Raw genomic sequence first — 27,045 nt, 5'->3', positions numbered from 1 at the left:
TTTCATATTCCTCCGGTTAGATATTCCCATCGCCTCTAAAGTATCCGGCGTCTGCTTGCTGGCCTTGGCGGGAAGAATTCACGGTCTCGATCACCTCAGACAAAAGCCTGTGGCACATCAGCCATCTTGGCTAGCAGTGTCTGAAGTCAGGCTAAAGACTGAATGGGAACTAAACCCCTTATTCGCTCTTAGAATTGGTTTGCCCCAGACCAGGGCGGGCAGTGGTGGAATGGTCTATGGGGGCAGCTTGCGTTGTCAGTGACTGTGCTGCCTCTGGTGTGGATAGAGGAGTTCAGCCTCTAAGGCAGTGTCTCTATCCCCACTCTGCCCCCAGGAGTAGCCCCTGAATGCAAGCGGCTCCCTGGCTGATCTAGCAAGGAGGGGCCTCTCCAGCAGCATGGTGACCCCACAGATTTAAGGCCGAGGTAGCAGAGTTATCACTAGCCCTAGGTAAGGGGCAGTGCATGAGTGCTCTGCTCCAGGAGCAGACACAATGAATGGTGACGCCATCACCATTTGGTTCCGCCTTGCTCCAGGGAGGAATTAAGTTGCACCAGCTTTGTACCTGGCACAGTTTACTCCATGCAGGCTCAGCTGCACTGGCCTGTTTGTTTGGGGGAGAGTGGTGTCAAAGCCAAGGCCCCTCCCCTTCCTTGCCTGTCTGCCCAGCAGGGCAAGTAGCAACCCTGTGGTGGCTGCTTTCCCCATCACACACACAGCAGCAATGTGGGTAGGAGGGAAGTAAAGGGGCGCCTCACACTTCCATCACTCCCTGCCAGAGACGGGAAGATAGCTCAGGACTGAGCCTTAAATGAGCCTAGATAATGTTTTAAACCACTCAAGTCTTTCCCACCAGCCTCTTTTCCTCCTGCCCAAGCTCCATCCTGCACAGTGGCCAAGTATCATTTCACCAGTCGTCCAGCCCCTAATGATCTATTGAGCCTTGCCTTCAAGCACCTGGCCATGGGCCTTACAAACAAGCAGATGCATTTGAACAGCTTTGCAGAACCTGCACTGAACCTAAACCAATGTTTAACTGGGAATAATTTGCAAAACTGTGCTTCATGATATCCTGAATGTGAGGTGCTTTCTACACATCACACAAAGAAGGGGAATCTACATCACTACATAGCCTGAGAGCAGAACAGAAGGGTTATAAATGCACACAGAACACACAAGATAAATTAGAGCAATGACATTTCAACCCCAAGGTCTTTGCCAGGAAGGATTTGTAAGGGAAATGAATAGACTGGAGAATTCACACTGCTCCTTTCTCTTTGGATATTTGCCATTTTTTAAATAAGGCTTTTCCCCCGCCCCAAACACTCAAAAAGAACAGGCCATTAGCGACAACCAGTGTGAGCGGCATGAAAATAAACTTCCTTCGCACCTGGATCAGACAGACCCACTCGCTAGCTGGTCTTGAACTACCTGATCAGAGCCGTGTTCAGGATGTCGTCACGTCTAAGGCATGGCAGTAACAGCTGAAAAACAACTGGTGCAGGAAGCTTACAGGACTTAGGCCATAGCAGGTAAATAGTTTTTCATCTCACCTTCACTATTTTTTGTGTTTAACTATTGTTTATATGGTGCTTTGAAGATCCTCCACTGGTGTAAATTGTCATAGGTCATTAACTGAAGTCAAAGGATGTCTGTCAGTGTGCACCAACTGAGGATGTCAGTGGAGCAACGCCTATTTATGCTAGCTGAGGATGGGGCCATTTTTTGCTATATTAATACCCAGCACTACATAGTATGAAAGAACATCCAACTGAACTTGAAGGCTGCTACGTCCAATGCATGGAGTTCTGTTTGTCCATCTTAGCAACGTGTTTATTTGTAATTACCTGGCTACTTTCAGTTGCTTTCATTACCAAGTATAATTTTCCTCCCAAGTAGCAATCAATGAGTCATTGCTAGCAGCTTGCTCCCATCTGCAGGAGCCGGGAGCAGGTCAGATATTTCAAGAAGTTATTTTCACATGTTACCATGGAAATAAATGCACATTATCTTTTAATGCTTGAAAAACAAAAATTCAGTACAAAGCATATTTAATTAATCAAAAAAAATTAACCCAAACTAGGAAAAGTTTTTAAAAGCAACAATGATCCCAGATTGGAAACCTGAGAGGAAAAGAATAGGAAACCCCTTCTATCCAGCTTTGCCTAAAGAGGACTTTTTTCCTGAACATTTTCAGGGATGGATGGGAGCAGCTCGCTTAACATTAATAGACTTTTCTTTCTTAGAAGCCAGTGGTTCCTTCTGAAGAGCTCAGGGCATGAATTCATCCTCTGCTGTGGCAGCACTGTTGACAGCAAGACATGGATCACTCTGTGCTCTGCGCAACAGAAGTAGTGCAACCAGCTGCTCCATGCTGCTCTTTAGCATCTCCACCAATTTCCCCTAATGAAAAACATAATACAATCGAATCAGAGGAGGTTTCCATGCCTGCAAACTGTCCAGACTGTATTGTGCAAACCTAACTCAGTCTGTCAAACAACAGCTGGGAGAACATTGGTGTCTAACTCCCATCTTCACATGGTCTCTCTGTGGCTGTGCTCCAGCGCCTATGTCCCCAAATGATACAGGAGCTGAGAAATTACAGAGCTGCAAAAAGCATAGGGTCCCTATTGATTCAAACAATGGGCTCCATCCTTCAAAGACCAACTGGATGGAGTGAGGAGCTCTCCGCCTTGCTGTTCTTTCTTTATGGTGCAATTTGAAACTCAAGCCTGGTCTACACTAGGCGTTTAAATCGAATTCAGTGTGTAAACCGATTTAACGCTAACAACAACCAACTACTACTAGGAGGCACCTTATATTTTTTTTATTCTTTAAATTTCTTTTTCTACTCCCCCCGGCCGAGAGCGCGCGCTAATATAGTATTATTAATATATATAGAGTGGTTAATGGAATGTGGGGGCGATATTGGCCTATCGGCCTCCACACCACACACCCTGGACAGCATCTCAACTCGATGCACTGATCGGATGCACAGGCCAGCCCACAACTTTGAAATTCATTTCTGAAATTCATTTCCTGCTTCTCATCATCACAGGTGAGCTCATCACAGCACACCAGCACAGCACAGCACAGCACAGCACAGGGCACAGCTCACGCACACAGCACACAGTTAAAGAAAGTCTCCTGAGAATCCGAAAAGAGCCCATGGAGGGAGGAAGTAATGGGAGGAGATTCAGGGATATATGGGGCTAACAGAAGCGCTAGTGAAGAAAGAACCGAAAAGAAAAAGAAAAAAAAAAAAGGCTAGAGAAGATGAAAGGCCAGGGCAGGGGCTCAGAGTGCAGAGTGTGGTAGTTAAGGAAGAGACAGGAAGTCCAGAAAGAAAAAAAAGAAAACCAAAGAGCGCAGAATGGAAAAAAAATGCTGAGAAAAATGCAGCTTCTATGCTGAGCTGATGGGGGCTGCGCCAGCTGCGCACCACCCTGACCACCTGACTGTGGGGGTGTTGCCTCTGATGTGTCTTCTCTGCCTGCTCTGAGAAGAGAAGAAAGGAGAAAGAGAGAGAGAAAGAAGAAGAGAGAGAACAGCAGACAGAGCAAGACAGCACCCAGCACAGAGCCAGCCTGACTGAATATCACCAGCCCCAGCCTAGCCTCTATTGCCTGGAGCAGCTCTTGCAGAGAATGACACCCAGCCTCTGTGAGTGTACCTAAAAAAGCAAGTTTTTTTATTTTTTTTTGTTTTTTGATTTTTTTGCCTGAGGACTTGGGATGCATTGAGGACTTGGGATGCATTATGGATTGGAAGTAGATTAAATCCTCCAGGAACATCTCGATTCCAGGTGGAGGAAATCCTCCAGGCCTTGTAGGACATCCAGAAGCCTTTGCAGAAGGTTTCTGGGGTAGAAGGAAGGTTACTGCAGGTTTCATAGGCAGGCATCATTATTCTGCCCACCGTGGTATCAGTATCATGCATGCATGCAGCAATCGGCAAGTATTCAGAGTATCATTGCGTGGCATTTCAGAGCATCCCTATCTTATCTTGTTCATGCAATCTCAGCAAAGTGATATCGAGGAGGACCTATCCTAAAAAAATCAGAATTTGGAAGGGGGGTCTGGTTAAACTGGGTATTTAATTAAGGGAAAGGCCAAAAAAAATGCAGGTCTGTAGCGAAGCGGGAGAAAAAGCAGGATGCGTTTTGTGGATTCGGGAGCGGGAGGGTGAAACCGGGAGCTGCTTTTCTGTTTGGTGGGGGGCAGGAAGGTTGTTGATTGGGGGGAGGAAGCGTGGTGTGGGTGGGGAGAGGGGGGTTGTTGATTAGCTAGCGGGGGGCCATCATGGCCTGCTGCTCTTGGATGGTGGCCTGTGTCTGAGATCCTGGACCACCCCATGAGATCTGTCAGTGACTGATATGAAATGCTCTGTGAGTGTCTGATCAACATCCTAAATGCCGACCTAATAGTCATCACACAAAAAAAGTAGGTAGATAGTGTTCTGTGAAATGTAAGAGTATATAGTGTTCACTTGTGTGAAAGTATGTAAATTGTTCTGTCCCTCCCCTCTTCCTAAATATTTTTCTCCCTCCAAGAAGCTCAAAAATTTAGCATAGATCATATGTTCCCAAATATTATGGAAGATAAATGAAGATAAAGAAGAGAATGAGTGGAAGGACAGATAGTATAAGAGCAGAAGGAGGCAAGGAGGGAAGGAGGACAGGAAGGAGAGAAGAGATGAGAGAAGGGAAGAGGAGAGGAAGACAGGAAGAGGAGGAGTGGCGGGAGGATGAGAGGTGGCGGCAGGGCAGGAGGGTGGCGGGAGGCGCAGCGGTGGGGGCAGGCGATGCTCGGGTGGGGCAGCAGCGGCAGCGCTGCAGCAGGCGGGCAGCTGGATGTGCTCCTCCAGCCCCCCTGCAGCAGCCCTAGCCTCACCCCACCCCCTGCAGCCTCTCCTCCTCATGTAAGACCCTCCTCCCCGTCTGCACCCCACACACCCCCGACCCCCAGGATCAGTGGAGGCTGGTCTCCACCCCCCCTTTCCCTCCCAAAGCCCACCCACCTCCCCACTTTATTCCTTCCTCCCTTTTTTTTTTTCCTCCTCTCCTCCTTTTTAATTCCTAATTTAAAGCAAAAATTTCTCTCTGATTTTCTTTAAATATGAAAAAAAAAAAGGGGGATACTTTAAAAGGGCAAGGGTTTTGGTTTAAAAGTGGGGAGGGGAGTTGGGGAGGAGTTGCTGACAACAAGGGGAGGTTGGCTTCATTGGTGTTCATTCTCAAACACTTCAGTCCTGGTGTGTCCTGGCCACATGTGCTCAGCTTCTCTTGGCGCTCAGGCTCACTCCAGGTTCAAAGCCTCACTGATTCTCCCCGCCTCCTGGTGCTCTCAGGGTATCTCATTTGCGGCAAGGAGCACAGCCTCAGCGTCCCCAGGTCCAGCACAGAGTCACCAGCAAGGCAGATAAGTCAGCGAGCCATAGCAGCAACAGCTAAACATTGCACACATCTTTAGCTGACATTCTGCATGAAGCAGAGCCTTTAACAGCCTTCATGCGCCATTGACCACCATTCACCACACATGCCTCAGTGCTCATTGAACAGATCCTGACAGCTGCACTGTGCACAGGTGGCTTCATGAGTCATGCTGCCACCCTGGTAATGAAGTAGGCCTGGGATAACCCCAGGCATGGGTCCATCCCCATCCCCAACTTATTTTCTGATTCTGGGAAGTAAGTCAAGCTGGGCAGTTGTTGCACAGCTGCCCTGGATCTGACAGGTTGTGCACTGTTGCTGAAAGCACCCCTTGATCCCATCCAGTGCTTGCAGCATAAACGCCAAAGTGCCCCTGCAGCTTTCCAAGCACATGCCCCCCCCCCCCACAGTTAGGGAATCCTGTGCAGGTGCCACGTGCCCAAGGGATATGGGTTCCATCTATCGCCCCACAGCCCCCCAATCCCATTGCCACAAAGCCATCCACTATGGCCTGCACGCGTCGAGTTTCCCAGCTTTCAGATTTAGTAGCGCCTTACAGATTGCTTTGGCTGTCTGCTTGCATACAGCAGCCCCACCCACAATTTTCAAACTGACTCAAATTGATTCCCTCTGTGGTGTAGCTGTCTCAGGTTGGGGCAAGCAGGCTTCACGCCACTCGAGCAAGCTTCTCCACTGCATCATCTTGGTATTTTGGCGTTTCAGGCAGGGGCACCACCACAAAGCAAACAAGCAAAGCACTGAAGTTCCATGCAAGTGCCGTTAGCCCATGGCCATCGGGCCAGCCTTGGAAGAATCCATTCCATTACCATCAATGCGCCAGGTCCAGGCCCGCCTCTCCAATGGATCCCGTCCCACTGTCACAGGCATCACTGCCCAATCATCCAGCTACTCGCCAATTCTGCCGGTCCGTCCTCATCACTGTCATGTGTCCGCACGAGCCATTGCCACTCATCGCGCATTGCGGGTTCTATCCTGGTTCTGCGGCAGGGAGCTGAGCGCGTGCGCAAATAGCGCCTGCACGGCGTATGCGCTTAAAACATCGTCTGCGGGGTGCTGGCTGGAGGCAGAGCGCTGTCAGGTGGCACTGCAAAAGCAGTTTGCATGCGGTTCTCCCGCCGGCAGGGGGGGGAGGAGGTGTCAGGGCTGGGGAAGGGGAGCTGGAATGTGGAAGGGCGGGAAACGCACGACACAGTGCGGAAAACCAATGGGCGCTCCAGCGGGACCAACTACGGGCACCGTACGGGACACCGGCTTTAGTGCGGGCTCGACTATGGGTCCGCTATTTTCGAAACCGTAAAATCAAACCACCGATTTAATGTGTAAAGTGTTTACGTTCAGATAGCCACTTCCTCAGTTGTGTTCTGCCCCTTCTTCCAACTGGCCAGGGGCTTGGCAGAAACTGACGCTTCCACAGCCAGCATCAGGACTGATGCTTCGCCAGCCAGCCAGGATATCCCACTGAATGGTGCACTGCATTCTGCTGTGGGCAGGCAGAGCCTGCCATGAGGTCCCATGTTCTCTATGGCAGTCTGGACCAACATTCTACAGCAAAATCCCACCGCATGTTTGTGGCTTCCTAGTGCAGGAGGCTGGAAATCCGACAGCAGCTCCAAGTAAGTGTAAAAGTTGAGGTTTTTGCTGAGTTTACTAGGTCACTACATAATTGCAGTCGTCCAGGTTCCCATTTTATGTTTATATTCATTTTAACCCAAGCCTATGCCTACATTCTCAGTTGTTGGCATGCCACAGATTTCTGCATGAACAGTACATAACTCCTCTGTACAAGCTGCGGGGGGAAATCTGGAAGCTTTGGGAGTGAAATAGGGCACAGAGGTGGCTTTAGCAGCCAGGAAGTTGAGAGAGGCAATTTGGAATAAGCTCATTAACTACATGTTTGTGGTAAAATGATCAGCAGTGAAATAATAAACTTCTTGATTAAACTTTCCTCATTAGGTTTCAGAGTTGAGGCCCTGCTGAGGTGAACAAGGCAGTTCATACTCAGTTATTGTTTCAGGCTTTCTGCTGACTCAGGAAGACCACAATGTATCAATTTATATTAAGATTGTCTTCACAACCATAAGGACTAGAGACTTATTTTTTCCTTTAAAGGAAAGGTTAGATTCTGAAGCACAAATCCACAGCAGGGGTAGATTCCGTGGCAAATTCTATGGCCACCCAATGGTGAAGTGCCAGAGTCCTGATTTAAAAAGTTCAGACAACAGTAAGAATGGTTCTTAACACCTTCCTGTTACAATAAATCACCCACAGAATGATTTTCTTCAGCTACTTGAGCTATGCATTGTTCACTCACCAATATCATTACTAGCCTCAATTTCCTTTCTCCTGAAACTTGGAATTTCATAGGTCAGATCAGTGGTCCACCTAGCTCAGTATCCTATCTTCCAACAGTGGCCAGTGCCAGATGTTTCAGAGGGAGTGAACAGAACAGGGCAATTTATCAAGTGATCCCATCTCTTGTGTCCAGTCCTAGCTTCTGGCAGTCAGAGGTTTAGTGACTCCCAGAGCATGGAGTTGCATCCCTGACCATCTTGGCTAGTAGCCACTGATGGACCTATCCCTCCATTAACTTATCTCATTCTTTTTTAACCCCGTTATACTTTTGGTTCTCACGACATCCCCATAAATACCAGAGGCCTCATCTTAATTAGAGTCATGATCTGTAAAGTAAGTGAAAAAGAAATAAATAGCAGCACCGTTAATAACAACACTGCTTGTGTTAATCTATTGAATTCCAAATGTTTTAGTCTTCTGTCAAGTTTGAAAGCACATTAGAAATTAGCAGTTGGCACCTACCTCTATAAGGAGCCCATCCAAAACCCCCTAACTTTGGAAAGTTCGGATCCAGAGCTGCACTTTCTGGTACCATAATAATTGTTGAGAATTGAGAAAATGTATATAACTCAGCACATTTCCCACGGTGACAGCTTTAATATCACCACTGTACTCACCTCTCTCATCACTAGGCTTGTCTTCAATGGTCTCCACTTTTAGAGTTTCATAAATAGCTGACTCTCTGTCTTCATTAACATCTTGATTCAAAAGAAGAGAAACAAAAGCTAAGTATCAGGTGGACTTTTGTTAATGAACTAGTTATTGATTTGTTTGAGTTTCTGAACCAATGGTTTCGATATATGGTCTAAAACTTAGAACAAATGATAGACTCAGGACACTTGGGTTCCATGGCCAGTTTGCTGCCGAATCCTCTGTAATCTTGGGCAAATCACAACTCCTCTTTGCCTCCCTTCTGCAAAATGGGTAAAATAACATTTACCTACTTGACAAAGGTAATGAGCCAGAACATTAATAAAAGGCTTTGAGATCTCCGGATTCACGGTGCTTGAGAAATGGAAATATATCATTGTGAATAGGAATCACAATTGTAATTGTTTGACATGATGCAATGACAATGATGTTTTAGAGCCAGACTGCTAATGAAACAGCAGGACCCCCTGTTTCCCCAAAGCCTTCAGAGACCTCCCTCAGTGTCAGTGGGGTAAGTTACTCAGAGAAGTGTTTGTACATAACAAAAGGCAGAAAATCCTCACTGGAAGCCCTTTGCCTTTCAAATATGATGGATGTCCTTAAAACAAAGTTCAAAACTCAAATTAAATATGAAAGAACTCACTAGAGGTATGAAAATCAGTGGTTTTCTTGGTCTCCTCTATTAAGAGATCAGTGGCCCTGGATATGCAGCTAATGGTCTCCTCGACATAAAGTACAGTGTTGTAATGATTTTCTTCCTTATGGTCTCTAGCAACTTGAGCTCTTTCCATCAAGGTAGGAACATCATGCCTAACAAAACAACAAACAAAACGTAAGAACGGACACACTGGGTCAGACCAAAGGTCCATCTAGCCCAGTATCCTGTCTTCCGACAGTGGCCAGTGCCAGGCGCCCCAGAGGGAATGAACAGAACAGGTAATCATCAAATGATCCATTCCCTGTCGCCCATTCCCAGCTTCTGGCAAACAGAGGCTAGGGACACCATCCCTGCCCATCCTGGCTAATAGCCATTGATGGACCTATCCTCCATGAATTTATCAAGTTCTTTTTTGAAATCTGTTATAGTCTTGGCCTTCACAACGTCCTCTGGCAAAGAGTTCCACCGGTTAACTGTGCGTTGTGTGAAGAAAACAAACCTGACGTACCAGTTTCGAGCATCCAGCAGTTACTGTAGCATACACTTTCCAGCTTTTACATACTAAAGACATTTCCTCTACATTTGGTGATGTGAGTGTGCTAAAAAATGCAGTAAAAATTCAACAATTGGGACACAATTTGCTGCTCCAGTCAGGGTCACCAATTCAGTAGCTCTACACAATTTTGAGGGATTATTTTTTACATCCTGGAGGGAGGAGGAACATGTCCCATCGCTACTGAGGTAAGATGGCAGCTGGGTATGCGGGGAGGGTGAATATTGTCCAACTAGATAGACAAATTTCCACAAAGGTACCAAAATCAGAAACTTCCCTGCTAACTTTCCATAATAACCTAAAAAGCAAAGGTATGTTCAGGCATTAAATCATGAACTAACTCAAGTTACCAGCTGTTAAGGATGCTGTGAATGTAGCATGACAAAATTCCCATTTCTTAGGAAGAGGAAGCAAGTGACTTAAATAACTGAGGCAGGGCTGAAGCTTTCCTAGATCCCCTAGACCTTCTTGCCCAAAGACTCTAGTTCTTGTCAAGCTGGGAATCGCACTCCCTCTAGGAAGATCACTACAGGCAACTGCACAACACTGAATTTACAGCTCCAGTTTTACCACGTGCAGGCTGACTGTTCTCTGCCAGGCCCTGGCAGCTGCATTGATTTCCATAAGATTTCAATCCAGGCAGTACGTAAATCAGCAGATTCTGCAGACTGATAGAAAAAGAAGTACTATCGTAAGGGACATTTAACTGGAACAAAAGGATAGACATTTTATTGATGCATGTTAATTTCACAAAGCCTGTTGTAGCCATTTCCTCTCTACCTCCCCGAGTCCAGGGCTGTATCTTTTTTCTTACTTGGGATCCTTTTCTTTACATTGAGGCTAGGGATGAAAACTGAACATTCCAAGAAATTGTGCAACAAACTATGAGCCTGATTCAAAACCCAGTGAAGTCAATGGAAAGAGTCCCACTGCAAAGGTCTTTGGCCATAGTTGAGCAATCTTATATCTGTGTACTGGATCAAGTCATTGGATAATGTTATAATAGAGCAACGTGGCTTGAGACTGGAGAGCGCTGGGGCAGCCCCGGCTGCACGGAGGGTTAGGGAACACACTTTGGCTACCATGTCACTACAAAACTCACTGAACCTCCTAAGTGCCAGGTATTTGGTAGCACTGACATTGTTCTTACCAGGAGTTTCTTCTTTCCGTTTGTCATTGTGATCTCAAAAGGGTAATCGGCTTTCACAGCTTGTGCCTCGCGCACCGACTGCACCTAAAAAGCATTTCTATAAAGAAGCATCCTGAAGTATGTGCAACCTCTAAGATTTGCTATTAGCACTTTAAAAAAAAAATCTATAATCCTGATAGATGAAAAGACTTAAAACACGTTGGGCCAATTTTTCCAGCAAGTATAAATTGTCAGAGCTTCACTGACATCGGAGAACCAGGGCCAGTACGACTTGACCTCTTTGGTTATGCCAAGTTGAACACAAGACCTGCCACACTGGGTCAGCCCAATGGTCCATCTAGCCCAGTATCCTATTTTCCGACAGTGGCAATTGCCAGAACATGGCAATTATTGAGTGATCCATCCCATTGTCTAATCCCAGATTCTGGCAGTCAGAGGCTTCCGGATACCCACAGCATGGTCTTGCATCCCTGACCATCTTGGTTAATAGTCACTGATGGACCTATCTTCCATGAATTTGTCTAATTTTTTTTTGAGCCCAGTAATACTTTTGGCTTTCACATCCACTAGCAATGAGTTCCACAGGTTGAGTTTAAAGTGTGTGAAGAACTTACCTTATGTTTGTTTTAAATCTGCTGCCTATTAATTTCATTGGGTGCCCCCTAGTTCTTGTGTTACGTGAAGAGGTAAATAACACTTCCTTAGTCACTTTTTCCACACCATTCATGATTTTATAGACCTCTATCACATCTCTCCTTAGTCGTTTCTTTTCTAAGATAAACTGTCCCAATCTTTTTAATCTCTCCTATAGTAGTTGTTCCAGCCCCTCAACAATTTTTGTTGCCATTCTCTGTACTTTTTCCAATTCTAATATATCTTTTTTGAGATGGGACAACGAGAACTGCATACAGCATTCAAGGTGTGGGTATACCATGGATTTACATAGTGGCATTATGATATTTTCTGTCTTATTATGTATCCCTCTCCTAACATTTCTTGACATTGTTAGCTTTTTTGACTGCTGCTGTGCATTGAGCAGACGTTTTCAGAGAACTATCTACGATGGCTCTAGAACAGCAGTTCTCAAATTTTAGCAACCCAAGGATCACCATTTTGGTTTAAAAAGTTTTGCAGACTGCCAAGCCGGTTTCTAATTTCTCCAGGGGTGCTCAACCCCCGCTCAGCCCCAGGCCCTGTCCCCACTCCACCCCTTCCCCCAAGGCCCCATCCTCACCCCCACCTCTTCCCGCCCCTGCTCTGTCCCTCCCCCGAAGCAGTGTGCAGGAGGCACTGGGGAGATGGGGAGGAGTTGATCAGCATGGCCAGCGGTCCCAGACATGACTCACGGACTCCCTGGAGCCGGACATGACTCACGGACTCCTTGGAATTCCTTCACAGACCCCAGTTTGAGAACCGCTGCTCTAGAATCTCTAGAACCCTCTTTAAAAAAATCGGTATTAGCTATCCTCCAGTCATCTGGTATAGAGGCTGATTTAAGTGATAGGCTATATGCTGGAGTTAGTAGTTTTGCAATTTCATATTTGAATTCCTTCAGAACTCTTGAGTGAATAACATCTGGCCCAGGTGACTTATTACTGCTTAATTTATCAATTTGTTCCAAAACCTCCTCTAGTGACACCTCACTCTGGGACAGTTCCTCAGCTTTGTCTCCTAACAAGAATGGTTCAGTTCAGGTGGGTTAATTTCCCACTCATCCTCTGAAGATTGATGCAAATAATTAATTTAGCTTCCCTGTAATGGTCACGTCTTCCTTGAGTGCTCCTTTAGCCCCACGATAGTTTAGTAGCCCCACTGATGGTTTGCCAGACTTTCTGCTTCTGATGAATTTAAAACTATTTTTGTGAGTTTGTGTGTCTTTTTCTAGTTGCTCTTCAAATTCTTTTTTGGCCTGCCTAATTATGCTTTTACACTTAACTTGCCAGAGCTTATGTGCCTTTCTATTTTCCTCAGTAGGATTTCCAATTTTTACAAGACGTCTTTGTGTCTCTAACCGCCTCTTTCACTTTGTTGTTTAGCCATGGTGGCATTTTTTTTGGTCCTCATATATGTTTGATTTGGGGTATACATTTAGTATGGTGTTTTTTGAAGTTTCCATGCAACTTGCAGGCATTTCATTCTTGTGACTAGTCCTTTTAATTTCCATTTAACTACCGTCCCCTTTTTGGTGTAGTTCCCCTTTTTGAAGTTAAATGATTCTGTGGTGGGTCTCTTTGGTATTTCCCCCCCCCTACAAGAATATTAAATGTTATTACATTATGGTTGCTATTACCGAGCGGTTGAGCTATATTCACCTCTTGGACCAGATCCTGTGCACCACTTAGGACTAAATCAAGAATTGCCTCTCTCCTTGTGGGTTCCAGAACTGGTTGCTCCAAGAAGCAAGCATTAATGGTATCTAGGAACTTTATCTCTACATCCTGTCCTGAGGTGACCTGTATCCAGTCAATATGGGAATAGTTGAAATCCCCCATTATTACTGAGTTGACTTTATACCTCACATGACCATTTTCTTTGCTCCCCTGCAGAACTAGTACAGCCCACTATTTCGTATTTGAAAAGAAAAGTGTAAGGAAGTGCTGCCCTCTGGAATCTCTACTCCTGTCCCTGTGTGCATCAGTCTTAAGGCTTTGCAACACAGTGGCCCTCAACTTTGGATAACGAGTCAAGCTGAGTCCATCTTACCCTCATCATTGTCCAAATTCTTAGTAGGCTTCTCAAAAGTGATAGTTGGTCATTTAGGAATCACACAGCAAGATTTGTTTGCATTCTACTCCCGTATGCGTACAAAATAGAAATTATTAATTATGTGTGGGTCCAATCCTGCCAGCTCTTCTGGTGTGGAATTCAGTAGGTGTCGAGGACTTGCAGGACCGGGCCCTGTGTTTGGGAGGACTGTAAGGAGGAAGTCCTGAAGTCTCATGTGACACCAACTATCCTTCCAGTCTAGGAAGGCTAACTGCAGTTTGCTCTCCAGCTGGCCAAGGCTACTCTTGCATGGTCCAGGAGGGTCAATGACCAGCAAGATGAGATGCAGCATCTGTAGAGAGGCATGTGCCATCTGTAGCACTCTCAGCTCCAGAGTGTTGAACTCTGATCCTCCACAAGTTACAGATCCTCACTACTGACTTTAAACATGAAATTGGATGCAGAAACTATCGCCTTGGTTATAGAGGAAATCCTCAGCCAGCTGGTCACTGTAAGATTCCCCCTCAGTGCAAATACAAATACAAGAAGCACTTCTGAGAGTCTCTCTAAAACAGCTTGGCACATATTTGATCACAGGTTTTACTTACTATGTACATGGAGTAGTGTCCATGGAGGCGTAACTGCAAAAGAACACCATACCAGTTATCAATAGGAAAAAATATCCATGCTATCAAAGATGGAAAAAGTAAATAATTTATACACCTACTGCAGCTCCATGTTTCTTCGTAAAGAAGTAGAGGGTGGTATTGTGAAGTCGGAACCAATACTTTACCCACGTAAATTTCTATTTAAACAACAAAACAAGTGGTAGACAAAACAAGACATAAATCAGTGGTGTTGATTCTCTCATGAATTCCAGACTCTGCCACCAACTCACTGTGTGACTGTGGGCGCTCTGCGCCTTAGTTTCCCCAGCTGTAAAATGTGTGGTATGACGCTTAATGTGTAAAGTGCCTTTAGATTTTCAGACAAAAGTCATTGTAGAAGTGCAAAAGTAGTTATTGCATATGGATACATGCACACGCACACACGCCAGTCTCTTAGAAGCCAAACATTTAAGGGAGCTAAGTTCCCAACTCCCATTGACATTTAGGAGTTGGGTGCAGAGCTCTCAGTCCCTTTGATAGCCCCAGCCTATCTTCCTTTTCATAGAGTTTAAGGTCTTGCCTTATTAAAACTGAATGGAACATGTTGGTAGCAAACTGAGAAGGGCTTTTGTAAAGGCAAGTGAATGAAAATGCAATTATACATTTTCGGGGAAGTTTGTATGTGACTTATTTAACAAAAAGATATAAACCAGTTAAATATGTTGTTTTGGCTAAACCTACAGTGTATGGCACCAGGAGATGAACCGAGACTCTGTCCCCAATAAACATTCACATTTGATTTACGTGGAGACTGGCTGGTTGCACTGGCTGGCAGGAGCCTATGGAGACTTTCCCGCCTATAGGTTGCTGCTCTGAATCCTTTTCCATCCAGTTCCTCTCTCAAGAAAAGCCCAGTGTGAGCATTTGTAGAAGGTGCATCTTAGATTATTAGTGACCTTCGAAAAATAATTTAAAGAACATTATTTTTCATCTCTTTCCTACACAGCAGCAGACTCCTCCAATGGCAGATTTTTTTTTTTTTTGGATATTCCCTTAAAATAGACATCAAAATTAATCAGCTGTCACATACATGGGAACAAAGTCTAGGTATGTACAGAACTGCTAGCCTCAGTTAGCACGGTGTGGAGTTATATGGCCATCTACAAATGACTGGCCAGATTTTCTGGAGTGCTTAGAACCAAGTAGCTCCCACTGAGAATCATGGGAGCTCATGAGTGAAGAGCACTTTCTAAGACCACTTCATTTAGGTGTCTGAATGGGAACTGTTGGGCACTGAGGTCATTCAGCAATTAGACATCTAGAACCTTTTGGGCCATCACTACTCCCCTTTCATCTTCTTCCTGTGGAATTCCAGTTAAAAAAACAACTTTGCACTTGTATATGCTCTGTTAGAAGATCTCAAAGCACTTTACAAAGATGAAGTCTCAGTATCTCAGAGATGAACTAAGGCACAGAGATAAGAGTTTCTCATCGGCATTAAAAAAGTCAGTGGCCAGCCAGGAATAGAACCCAGGGTCCAGGATTCTTGCCACTGAGCCCTATTTCCACTCCCTACCGAGCAAGAAGAGTTAGACTGGACACTCCTAACAGCACATTAATGCTGTTCCATAACGTAAAATGGGTCAAGGATGAATTATACAAAGCACCATCTCCCACTATCTCTGTGCAGAGTTGAATATGGACATCTGGGAATGCATTTACATAATACAAATTGAAACCTATCCCATTTAGTGGCTATTAGAGAACCTTTACCAGACCTCTTCTGACTTCTTTGGAAGGAGTAGAAGAGTCAAAATGAGAGACAGCTATGCTACCCTAAAAAACAGCAGGCACTGAATACAAATTAGATGTTGATACAGGATACAGACCCTGATTTAGTACATGCTTAAATCCATCCCTATTCAGCAAAGCACTTAAGCATGTGTTTAACTTTCATATATACTTAGTATACACCACCACACTGAAGATCAGTGGGATTTAAGCATGTGCTTAATTGCTTTGAATTGAGGCCATATTCATAAGGCTATCACATATATTCTAAATTGTAGTCAGACAAATCCATGTTCTTTGTTAAATTGAATGAGAATGAAAATAAAAATCCATTCAGTTTCACTTTTTCCGGCTTTCATTAACTCAGCAATCTGTTGGGTTTTTTTAAGTGGTAAAATAAGGAAGCTGTCCGAGCTACACAGAATCTTCCCACTCCTGCTGTGATTAAATCAGCTGGAATAAAAAGGGAAGTTAGAAATGTACACACCAGACTTTGTCCTAGGCATTCTCAGCAACAGTGCAAATATCCATTCCCTTTACAAATATTCTGATAAAATGTCAATGTCTATGAAGAAATTGAAGCCCATTATTGCTATGAAAGCAATATTTTGATGTAAATTGATTTACTGTGTACTATGTACATTGCTTAAATATTTATACTAAAAATGACTTAAGCAATGACAGCACTTTTAAAAGGTGCAGACCTAGCTTCCCATCCTACAAACATTTAAAGAGATATGTAACTTTAAACAGTAAATGCTTGAAAGAATTGGACAGCAGGAACACCTTCAGATTTAAAAAAAAATGTCCTTTGAATTAGCAATACATACGAAAATATATTCCCTAAATACATATCGTAATTTCATGTATTTTTGTATTAATATGCAGGCTACACAGTAGTGAGCACACAGTAAAAAAGGCAATACAACTTGTTTAAAACTGCAGAAGAATCATTTTACTTTTCTAACAAATATTTATAATCAAATGTCAAAATAAGACATTTTATAGTCAATTTTGACATGTCACAGAGGCAAAGAAATATCTAACTTATTGTATAATCACAGAAATTAAGAGCCTTAAAACACATTCCCTTTAATTATACATTTAACTTTGTTTTAGACTACAGACCAAAGAGGACTTTAATTAGATTTCTAGTGACTACCTTTCCCATGAAAGATTTTATACCCCAAACCATGCATCTGTCCAGGAAGAACACTAACCATTTTATCTTTTCTTTTCTTCAAGAAGCTTTCAAAAATCAAATCAGCTTCAACAGCCATTGTAATAAAATTCCCTGGGCCAGGAGCTTTTCAGTATTCTGATGTTGAGTGGAGCAGGTGAACTTCCTCATTTATCTTCTCTCCCCACCTCTTCTCTTCTCTGGCGAGGTCACAGTGTAGCAGACGGCTATTATGCTTTTAATTGGTTTTACAAGCTTCCCACTTCCTCCCCCACTCTGTTTTGCACATGCCAGTAAACATGATTTCTCTGCTGCAGCTCATCTCTGTTAGCAAATTCCAGACTGGTTAAAGTTTGCCTGCCTTCCGCTATTTCAAGTGAGGAGTTCCCTGTACAAAACTAAAAGCCTGAATATTTCTCTGCTTTTCTACCAATAACTCTCTCTTCACTGGGCTCAGCATATTAATGCATCCCTCTAAGACCAGCCAATAGTAGGTCCTGCAAAAACCAGCCAGCTATAAACTGGAAGCTTTTAATGTAACTTTTGATCAACAATAGATGGTTATTGCAATTACTCTCCTTAGAGTACATAATCTTGAGAAAAAACTCTTCATTTTCCCATTGGATCAAAATGCATTAGAATATGGTTAGTGATGGAGAAAGTTTGAATTGGCAATATAGTCTCTTGTTTCAGTGGAGCTTAATACCCAACCCTGTCTTCCTCTGGTGAAAATCAGGAGTAACTGGAGTGACTGTAAGCCCCAGAAGAATCAATGTATCCAAGACATTTACATCTTGACAGCTTAAAGGGCTGCTACAGTATTCTCTGTGATGAAGAGTAGGTTTTTATAATCAACAATACCTTTAATTAAAAAATAAAGATATCAAGACAAAGCACAGTACACAGTTATTTATTGAAATACTTGAAAAGGACGGCAATGGAAAAAATAGGTTTGTCATGAGGATTTTCTATTCATTAGATTACTTGATCCATTAAAAAAGGTGCTGTCTAAAGGTAATTCTAACCAGGTATATAACCCACTGTGAACCATGCAACTAATACACACTAAGTAGAGTAAGCACTGTGTACTATGTTAGTTCTACCCCATACACAGCTTTTACAAGAATGATTTATAGTGAGGAATTAAACAGCAACACTTTTTGAATTATAAACATTTATAATATACAAATTGTTTTCCATCGGATTTGAAAGGGCTATAAAACATAGTGGAAAGTGAAGCAACACAGAATTACACAAAGCATATGAAGTCTGTCTGGCAGTTTTTAAAGTTTACTTTTTTCTTTTAAAAGAGGAATCTCAGACAGTTAAACATGTCACAGGTCATGTAACATACAAAATCATTAGGCCACATCTGCCACAGTGACTTTTTCCTTAAAATATAGCTCAGTGGGTAAACTGGCTGGCTCTTCAGTTAAAAAAGAAAAAGAAAGCCAGCCACATGTTCTGCCTTGTATAGCTGGTAGTCCCAAAAAAGAACTTCAAATCCATATGAAATAAATAAGTCATCCTTGAGCAAGTATGATCCTTGAGTTGAACCTATTCTATTGAAAATGAATTCCAATTATACACTCTCACTATGCTGAAACATCCAAGAACAGTATTTCTAATAACTTTTTGGGAAGCAACGTCTTACTGCCTTAATATATACAGTTTATTTACAACATTCCCTTTTGGCCTCACAAATTAGGCCATTTTAGTTGGCTGTTACGATGCAATTTTTTCCACACATTATGCAATACTGTAGTTATAGCTTTCATTTAAAAGAATCTTATGCACGAATTACAAATATTAATAAAGTAACTCTGCATATATAAATATTTCTAGCAGAATTTAAAGCATTCAGAATATACATAATTTATTTTTATTTGGTAGGGGCCAGGTACTGCTTTTCAGATCATCGCTGCTTTAATAATGCTCTGTACATGGCAAAACCCAAAACTGCAAAGACTGTAGCACCAAAACTCGCTCGAAGCCAAAATGTGGAACTTTTGAGGTCTGCTTGTGTCACATGCCTGCAGTTTAAAAAGATAAAGAATTTAATTAATTTAATGACAGGAATGTCAGGCCATTTGTTATGTCAAATAAAAATCTGCTTTTGGAAATTTATTATTGACACTTGTCACGCTTAAAGCAGCACACCACTAGGGTTATAAAGTTTTAATCAATGCAAGCATTTATACTTCTCTGAAAAGCTTAGGACCTGATGCTGCAGCCCTTGATCACATTAGTAAGTCCCATTGAAATCAAAGATACTATGCAAGTGAAGAGGGCTGCAGGATCAAGCCATTAGTCAGCTCTGAATGGTGGGAGGGCGGAACTGACTTATTTGACAGCAGCAAAAACTACTCCGTAAGGGAAAGCAGCTACAAATAATTAATTGCCCAGCCAGAGTGAGCAAATATCCCAGCACAGTGAAATACTAGTAAGATAATATTTTTCACATATTTCTGCTTTTCAGAATTAAACCTTCCAAGCAATGTTGTCCTACCAGTTATTTAAAGTGCTGTCTTGCAAGCAGTTAACTGACAAGTGACAAGTAATACTTCTCCAAAAGCTAGAACCACAACAATGACAATTTGCAAATCCCTCCCCAATATATAATCACAAAAAGAGGAACAGTTAACTGTTCATCACAATACTAAATTAAAAACTGTTAAGAGAACGACATGCTAGTGGAACAGGCAGTGACATGGACAGAAAAGAAACAACGTAACAATAGGATGAAAGTGGTTAGATGACATAAAAAGCCACATTATTCATGACAAGATAGATACAGCCAATGACCCACATCTCCCAGATACCACGAATAAAGTTTGTGAGCATGCTCAGTTAAACACTGCTAGCCATCTCCAAGAGTCTCAAGTATGACAGCTTACCATAAAGTAGTAGATAAAGCGTTAACAGTTATTACGACGATCTTAATTTAAAGCACACCAAGTTCCAAACTAATTGTTATGGAGGTGACTTCGAGAACCTACATAATATAGCTGAGTTTATATAGCTTGTATATTTTTATAATGGGTTACTGGTTGGAAGCTTTAAAAGCAGTTACAGCACAAGGAGTATACAGTTATTCTGTGCATATACCATGTGCAAAACAGAGTTAGCTGACTATACAATGCGAATTACAGAACTATCATGCTGCTTTATAAAACATGGATTGTGTAACTGTTGTTACCACAACATACAAACCAGTGTAAAATATTGTTTAGCAAACATTTATAGTAATAACAGGTCCTGTATATAAACACTTATTGTACATATAAATTTGCGTACTAGGGTATCACATGCTGCAGAACAGATACAGGTTCTACTGTTTATTTCTACTGAAGTGAAATGCAGCATATGAACAACCACTCACATCTGCTCTCCAAATTCCTGTTCTTATTCAAAAGTTCCCTGCGAGATTATGATCTTGAAACAGACCAAACTCATGGTTTCTTGCAAGCATTAGTTCCCACAACGAATTTCTACAAAATATCTCAGAACTAGATGTCAAGTAGTTTGGTTGTTCTTTTAAAGGGGAAAAATGGCAAGATCACTCCAGTTAGGATACTGTTACCTGTCTTCAAGTATATGTGGATCAAGAGATGACTCCATGAAGATGGAATCTTCCACAGAGCTGACGGCGTGCACCTGATGAATAATACTGCTCTCCTCGTCTGCTAACAGCATGGCACCCAACTCATCTATATGGAGTCTTAACCTTTTTTACACATATGCACAGTTTGCAGTTCATAGCATGGTTCAAACAGGAAGTGACTCAATGTATGCCACACTTACATCTCACACAAGTTATATTCAGCTGCTAATTTGTTTTCATCTAAAACTTTGCTCTTGTGCAGTTGTTAAAAACTTAACATATAAAAATAGGAATTTGTTCAATGGCTAGCTAGGTAACTAAATTAAATACAAAAAAAGAGCATGCTTAAAGACCTAGGAGGCTGTAGCATTAACCAACAAGAAAAAGGAAGCTGCTATAGAAGCTGAAAATCCATGCTGCTTGACTTTTATTTTACCCCAGGATAGTGCAGTACACCTTACACTGTACACTACAAGCATGTCTTCACTACAAACACTGAAAAAAGGTATGGTCTTAACCCAGGTTAGCTAACTCAAGCTAAAATAGTAGCAAAGACACAGGAACTCATCTTTTAACTCAGGTTTGCAGCTTGAGTTAAACCTATAAGGGATCCTGGGGTTGAATTCGAGTTGCTAACCTGTGTTACTAGCCAAGCTGCTGAGTCTTCACTGCTATTTTAAACCCAAATTAGCTAACGTAAGTTAAGAACACCTTTCTGTAATGAAAACATACCCTAACTGCAGTACTTCAGCAAAACAGGCTGTGTTAATACAGGAGTATTAGCTCTAATTCTGATGAATTTCCTTTACTACTGTTGGGTCAAGTCTGTACTTTAAGAAAATGTAACTTTAAAATGTTTTTGTGGAGTGAATATGTACACTAAAAACCTCAGTTTCAAAACTCCTTAAATTACAGAACAGTGTGTGTGTGTATACACACAAACTTTGAAGGATGTATATTTTTGATATAATTAACAGCTCAAAATTTTTTGAAATTATCTGACAAAATATTTACATATATATTTTAAATGCATCAGTTTAAAAGTGTGAATCTACACTTGTTTAATTTAGATGCATCTCAAACTTGTCTACTGAAGCGCCATCTATCGTTCAAGTCTGTATTTACTACTATTTCCAATTTATAGTTTGGCCTTTTACAACATTTCTGCACATGTGAACATTTAACAAGCATTACATAAGAAAGTTATTGAGCACGGTTAAAAGTTATCAAGTACCTTTAAAAGCAACTAATGTAGTCTCATGATCATGCCAAAATCCTATTCCCATGTCAAAGCATCAGAGAATTTAATGACTCACTCATAACGTAGCATTTTTTTCTCCATTTAATGTAAGGCTAAGGGTAAAGCAGCTTTTCCTTTAACTAAATTAACCTGACCAAACTCTGATAAGGCCCAAGCCCTTGCCCACTGAAACCAATAGGAGTCCTTCTATTGACTTCAATGGGAACGCGATCATCCCCTGGCAGAAATTCTTCCAAGGGAGCCTAAGGGAGTTAGGAGTCCTGAACCAACCAAAATTCAGTGGGACTTGGGTATCCAATTCTTTTGGGCTCCTCTGAAAGTCCCAGCCTTTACTTATAAATGTTTCATAACCATCCGAGTACACAGCCAATGGAATCTTTCCGCACCTCATCTCTTATGAAAATAACCCCAAATAATAAAAAGGGGAAGTTTCATTTCTGATATAACCCCTTCGACTTTACTGTGGTTATACCACATGACATTTTGTCCCAAAATCTACAGCTTCCATATTAGTATCAAAGAAAGCTTTCACATTTTAGGAGTTTCTTCTGTTCTCAAATACATAAGCAAGCCAAATATATTAAAATAAACATTTCAAAATTTTAAAATGACGTGTGAGAGGTTAGGAATCTATAATGTATAAATGGTATCTCAGAAGCTATTATACTAGTGTCAGTTAGCCACTAATAGATACTTCCACTAACTCCAAATGTGGGAAGAATTTGGTCCCTATCTTAAACAAGAAGAGAAAGATTATCCTAAATTAGAACTAGAAACTGATGCAGAGTTTTATGAGATCTTGCCTGCTAGTAATAGGATTTAGCTAGTCAACTTCCTGTAGTTTATTAAGCTTCCAAAATAAGATTTTTATGTTAAAACACATTTGCTCCACATTATATTTAGAAACAGAACCCAGGTTTAAAAATAATTTGGAAAGAAAAAGCACAGAACTTTGATTCAAATTGCCCTTAAACATTGAGGCAAGTAGTTGTTTTATCACCTGCTATTTTAGTGACATATGTTAAAGTCTGTTAAAAAAAACTGTTCTAGACTGCAACAACTCACAAGAAGTTAGCATCACAAGTAAGCAAGATATTAACTGAGCATGCCTATTAATTTCACATGGGAACCAGTTGAGCTGTGGGCCAACATAGACAACCTTTTTCATCAACATTAGTAGCAGAAAAATCCCAAGTTTGGGAAGATAATCTTAATTATAAAAAAATCTCCAAAAATTATCCACATGCTAACTGGCAAAGAATATAAAAAGAGTAGCAGATGGGGTCAACACCACCTTGTCATGATGGAAATGGACCCGCCATATGGATACTCACACCAAATGATAAATAAGAAGTTAACAAACAGCAAGCAACAACAGTTTACTTTGACACACAATATGTTTTAGCCACAAGTTGTTAAGCAACTGAATTTAAAGTAAAAAAAACGCTAAGTATACATGCAAGTTGCTGCGGCTTTCATTTAAATATTACATTTAGGCACATAATTTTCTCTGTTGTAAACACATTCTGGATATTAGAATTTTTCCCCATCAGCCGTCTAAAATATGAAAAGCAACAAGTGCATTTTAGTGCACACACAATGCCTGAGGCAATGCAAAAAGCCAGTTCAAGATACTCCATTTGTAAAACAGTGCATTAGCATAGCTTTGCAAAATTCTGCTTGGCTATAGCCCATAATGAGTGGTAGGAAATGGTCAATAAAAGAGCATTAATTTTCATCAACATCATCATGGTAAAAGTGAATACATTTTTTTCTTTGCCTGTATAATTTAACAGATTTTTATGGTGATTTTGGAAGGCTGTAAGAACATATTGCCTAAAAAAGTAAATGCACTATACTATAAAGTCTAAACACTTATACTGGATTCAGAGAACTACTCTTTTCTCTATTACAGTTAGTAAATAGTGCTTTTTCCAGATTGGGTTTCACAGAAGGAGGGTTTTACAGGCAACTGAAACTGTATGAACAAATCCTAAAACTGTTGAAATAATGTTTTTATGTGCAAGATTTAAAAAAAAAAAGTTAAATAAAGCCCCACTCTTATTTCCACTATTTCAATTTCAGAATCTAAGAATTAAACTTAACTGAAAAAAATCTCCCTGATGGAAGGAACCATCATAATTCTCATGCATAAGAATCACTACAAACATCTTGTTTTTAACCATAAACTCAATTGCCAGAGTAAAATGCAGCTATTGTATAAGAGAAACAAGATGAATGAATGATTTAAAACCAACAAAGCAGAAAGAAAAACAAATCTCATTGAACATTCCAAATGGATGCAGTATAGTTTAAAAAAACAAACAAACAAACAAAAAAAACCACCCCAAGTTGATGGTTAAAAAAGGGTTAGAATTACACAGAGAAAGGTTTTTAAAAAGAGGTAAAATAATGTAATAAAAGGAGAGTGAATGCCAGCCAGACAAATGAAAATGAACACCTAAAGGAAAGAACAAATTAAAAATATAAAAATACAACAACATACGAACAAGTGCTTTCTCTCACACATGCAATTTGCAGTGTTTAGAATGCAGTGCCGTCTTCCTAGTGGAATCTATGAACAAGGATCCTGGGTAGTTCAAACCAACAATCCTGCTCCTCCATAACAGATACAGCAAATGGATAAACTTCCACATTTCTCTCAATTTGTTTTTCTGCTAAGCTAGGAAATCCCCAAAGAATCCGTGAAGAGGGTCAGACCCAAGAGACGTTGAATGCAGGTGGATGCAGGATTTTTCATTTGCATAAAATCACTGCTATTGCGTTAATTGCTGGGTTTGGACATTAAAAATGATTACAAAATAGTATGTTTGTCGGCATGATTATATATAAACACTAACTAGCAACACCAGCTAACAATAGCAATTAGAGGTTAAATCTAAATGCATTTCAGATTACAGATTAATCATGCATTCCTCTGCTATCTAGAGGGTTAATATTTTGGGGGTGGAAGGGAGATCCTGACAGTAGCTTCTCCACTCAGACAAGCCTCTTTGCTTACTAGTTAAGTAATGTTTTGCCTGACTTTCTGACTTAGGGGTAAGCAGCTGTAGAAGCAAGCAGAGAAAACCATACAAGGCATAACTGCATTTTATAAACTTCTTAATTCAAATGCATTTTCTGTTGAGGCTGTTCTGTTTTATAGACATTAAACAGACATCAAATAATGTTCCCTCATTATATATCTTTCTTTAAATACCTTGTTTCCCCTATGAAAATGTTCTTTAAATCTACCTATTCTGTTAAACCAGAAAAACACCTCCAGTGGCTCTCCTTGTTAGTCTATAATTAAAGGCTAATCTCTGCTTTCATTTTATGAAACAATATTTATGAGAATGAACAAAGATCTTAGCTCTGTTTTTCTTTAAAATACATTTATTAACATACACACTACTCAGTTCACTCTGCTGAAGTATGGGGAGACTGTGTCAAACTATGTATCCCATGATCCTTAGAGTTCAGTACAGAAATGCTATGGGAGGAAAAGGAAGAGCTAGAAAGGAGGGGAGCTGGTTAGATGAATGTATTGGTGGGCTGGACTCCTACAGTAAAGACAATTCGCTTTAAGTAAATGATCCATACAACAGATCATAGCAAGCAAACATTTTTTCCAACATGGTTAGGGCAGAAGCTCTTCCATGAATTATCCTCCTCCTAAATTACAAACCTGTCACAGAGGTGGCATATTCTTGTGCTTGTGGTTCCCTACTGTACAGTGTCAAGAGCTGGGGGTGACTGCACTGCAAGACTGGCCCACAGAGGATAGCATATCAGCCAAAGCCTCTACTATTATCTTGGATCAATCTAGTTAGGGATCTGATGGAGGATTCTCAAATAGGAAAGCAGCAAGGGGAAGAAGCAGCATGTAGGGGACAACTATCCATGACCATTTTGAAAGGGGAATTGGGTAGGGATTATGTGACTCCCCCACCCCCTTAAGGCGGTCACAGCCTTCCTACTGAGGACTCTGAAGAGTTGCTGTTTTCTGGGATTTTCAAGTGTGTTAAATTGGCTGTGTGGTTGGGATAGAATAAATGAGTGGGGACAAGTTTCAAGGGGATTTGTTTGAGGGACAATTTATGTAGAAAAGATGCAACATGAATGAACAGTGTCAAATGTTTCATTGTCATTTCTAAATCGACAATCTTAATCTTCTGAGCTAAAATGTTTCTCTTCTATAAATTCACAGTGTACTGTTATCAGTTGTGCGCTGAACTCTAAAGGGTACATTTCACTAGAACTCTCTCCATACTCTCTACACACAAATCGGAAATACCATCAGAGCCCTTGTATACGTACAGCCTGCATATGCCTACTCTGTTTTATGACTATAATGATCTGAAACTAACAAAAGGTATCACACAAAACATGCAACACAACAAGACTTTCAGGATATAAAAGAATGCATTCTAATCCTGACCTTCCAAGATGCATATCACAACCATCTGTCACTCCAAGAAAAATATGGAACATGAAGCCACTGCACTACAGAATTATTGTTCGGTTTGAACTCCCATTCATTTGCTGGGCCAAGATGACAGAATTTCAGCTGTTAGTAATTTGTGTGTGTCAAAGACAAGGGTTTAACAAACACAGCCTGCAGTACAAATAAGACAAGATGCAGCACTGTTTTCTATTATGAAAAATGTTATCGAAAACATTTTAATGTTCATTTATCAATTATTTTTTCCAAAATATTTGAGTGTTTGGGTGGTTCAAAGTTTTCTACAGTGGCTAATTTTCTTAAAGTGTATAAGCAGGTTGTGTTTTGTTCAAGAGGAGCTGGCTGTTAAAGCTGCAGATTTCTTCACATCATATCCACTAATCTGTACAGACTGAAGATCAGTAAAATGTGTTTTGTATTAACTCCCACAGAGTTAAGTGGTATGAATTGTATTATAAACATAATTATACTGAACAGCACTGTTCTACATAAGCCTTGCTTTTGCCTGCAACAATACCTTACATAAAATGAATTTCTAAAATTCATGTCTAAGAGATATACAGATCTAATTCACACTACACAGATGTTTTATATATTATTCAGTACTAAACAGA

The 27,045-nt window shown here is 41.3% G+C and overlaps 2 protein-coding genes across 7 annotated transcripts in view; both read right to left on the bottom strand.

The window, feature by feature from the left end:
- Positions 1-1,996: 1,996 nt before the first annotated feature.
- Positions 1,997-17,933, bottom strand: LOC120383394. The gene is made up of 8 exons (XM_039501491.1): positions 17,142-17,933; positions 14,250-14,327; positions 14,131-14,163; positions 10,817-10,900; positions 10,237-10,334; positions 9,099-9,265; positions 8,422-8,502; positions 1,997-2,403 (listed from the first exon to the last, which is right to left on the bottom strand). The coding sequence occupies exons 1-8, from the start codon at positions 17,199-17,201 to the stop codon at positions 2,327-2,329; spliced, it is 678 nt and encodes a 225-aa protein (XP_039357425.1). The 5' UTR covers positions 17,202-17,933; the 3' UTR covers positions 1,997-2,326.
- A 62-nt stretch (positions 17,934-17,995) lies between these two features.
- The window catches only part of RHOT1 (ras homolog family member T1), a 45,672-nt gene continuing 36,622 nt past the window's right edge, over positions 17,996-27,045 (bottom strand). For 5 of the 6 annotated variants that reach the window (XM_039501485.1, XM_039501489.1, XM_039501486.1 and 2 more), the window contains one exon: positions 17,996-19,134. In XM_039501485.1, coding sequence (XP_039357419.1) covers positions 19,017-19,134 — 118 coding nt within the window. In that variant the 3' untranslated portion in view covers positions 17,996-19,016. Of the gene's footprint in view, positions 19,135-20,684; positions 20,829-27,045 lie in introns of all 6 variants that reach the window. The other variant, XM_039501490.1, reaches the window with a different exon arrangement.

Source organism: Mauremys reevesii, linkage group 15 (assembly GCF_016161935.1).
Source record: "Mauremys reevesii isolate NIE-2019 linkage group 15, ASM1616193v1, whole genome shotgun sequence".
Classification (NCBI taxonomy): domain Eukaryota; kingdom Metazoa; phylum Chordata; order Testudines; family Geoemydidae; genus Mauremys; species Mauremys reevesii.
The sequence above is the reverse complement of the archived record's forward strand: the minus strand, read 5'-3'. Positions and strand labels throughout refer to the sequence as shown.

Coding starts and splice junctions, on each gene's coding strand:
- LOC120383394 (XM_039501491.1), bottom strand. CDS start 17,201: ATGGCTGTTGAAGCTGATTTGATTTTTGAAAGCTTCTTGAAGAAAAGA. Junction 9,266..10,236: donor GAACAGTCAGCCTGCACGTG/GTAAAACTGGAG, acceptor TTGTTTTGTTAG/GCATGATGTTCCTACCTTGA. Junction 8,503..9,098: donor CACTGATTTTCATACCTCTA/GTGAGTTCTTTC, acceptor TTTTGAATCAAG/ATGTTAATGAAGACAGAGAG.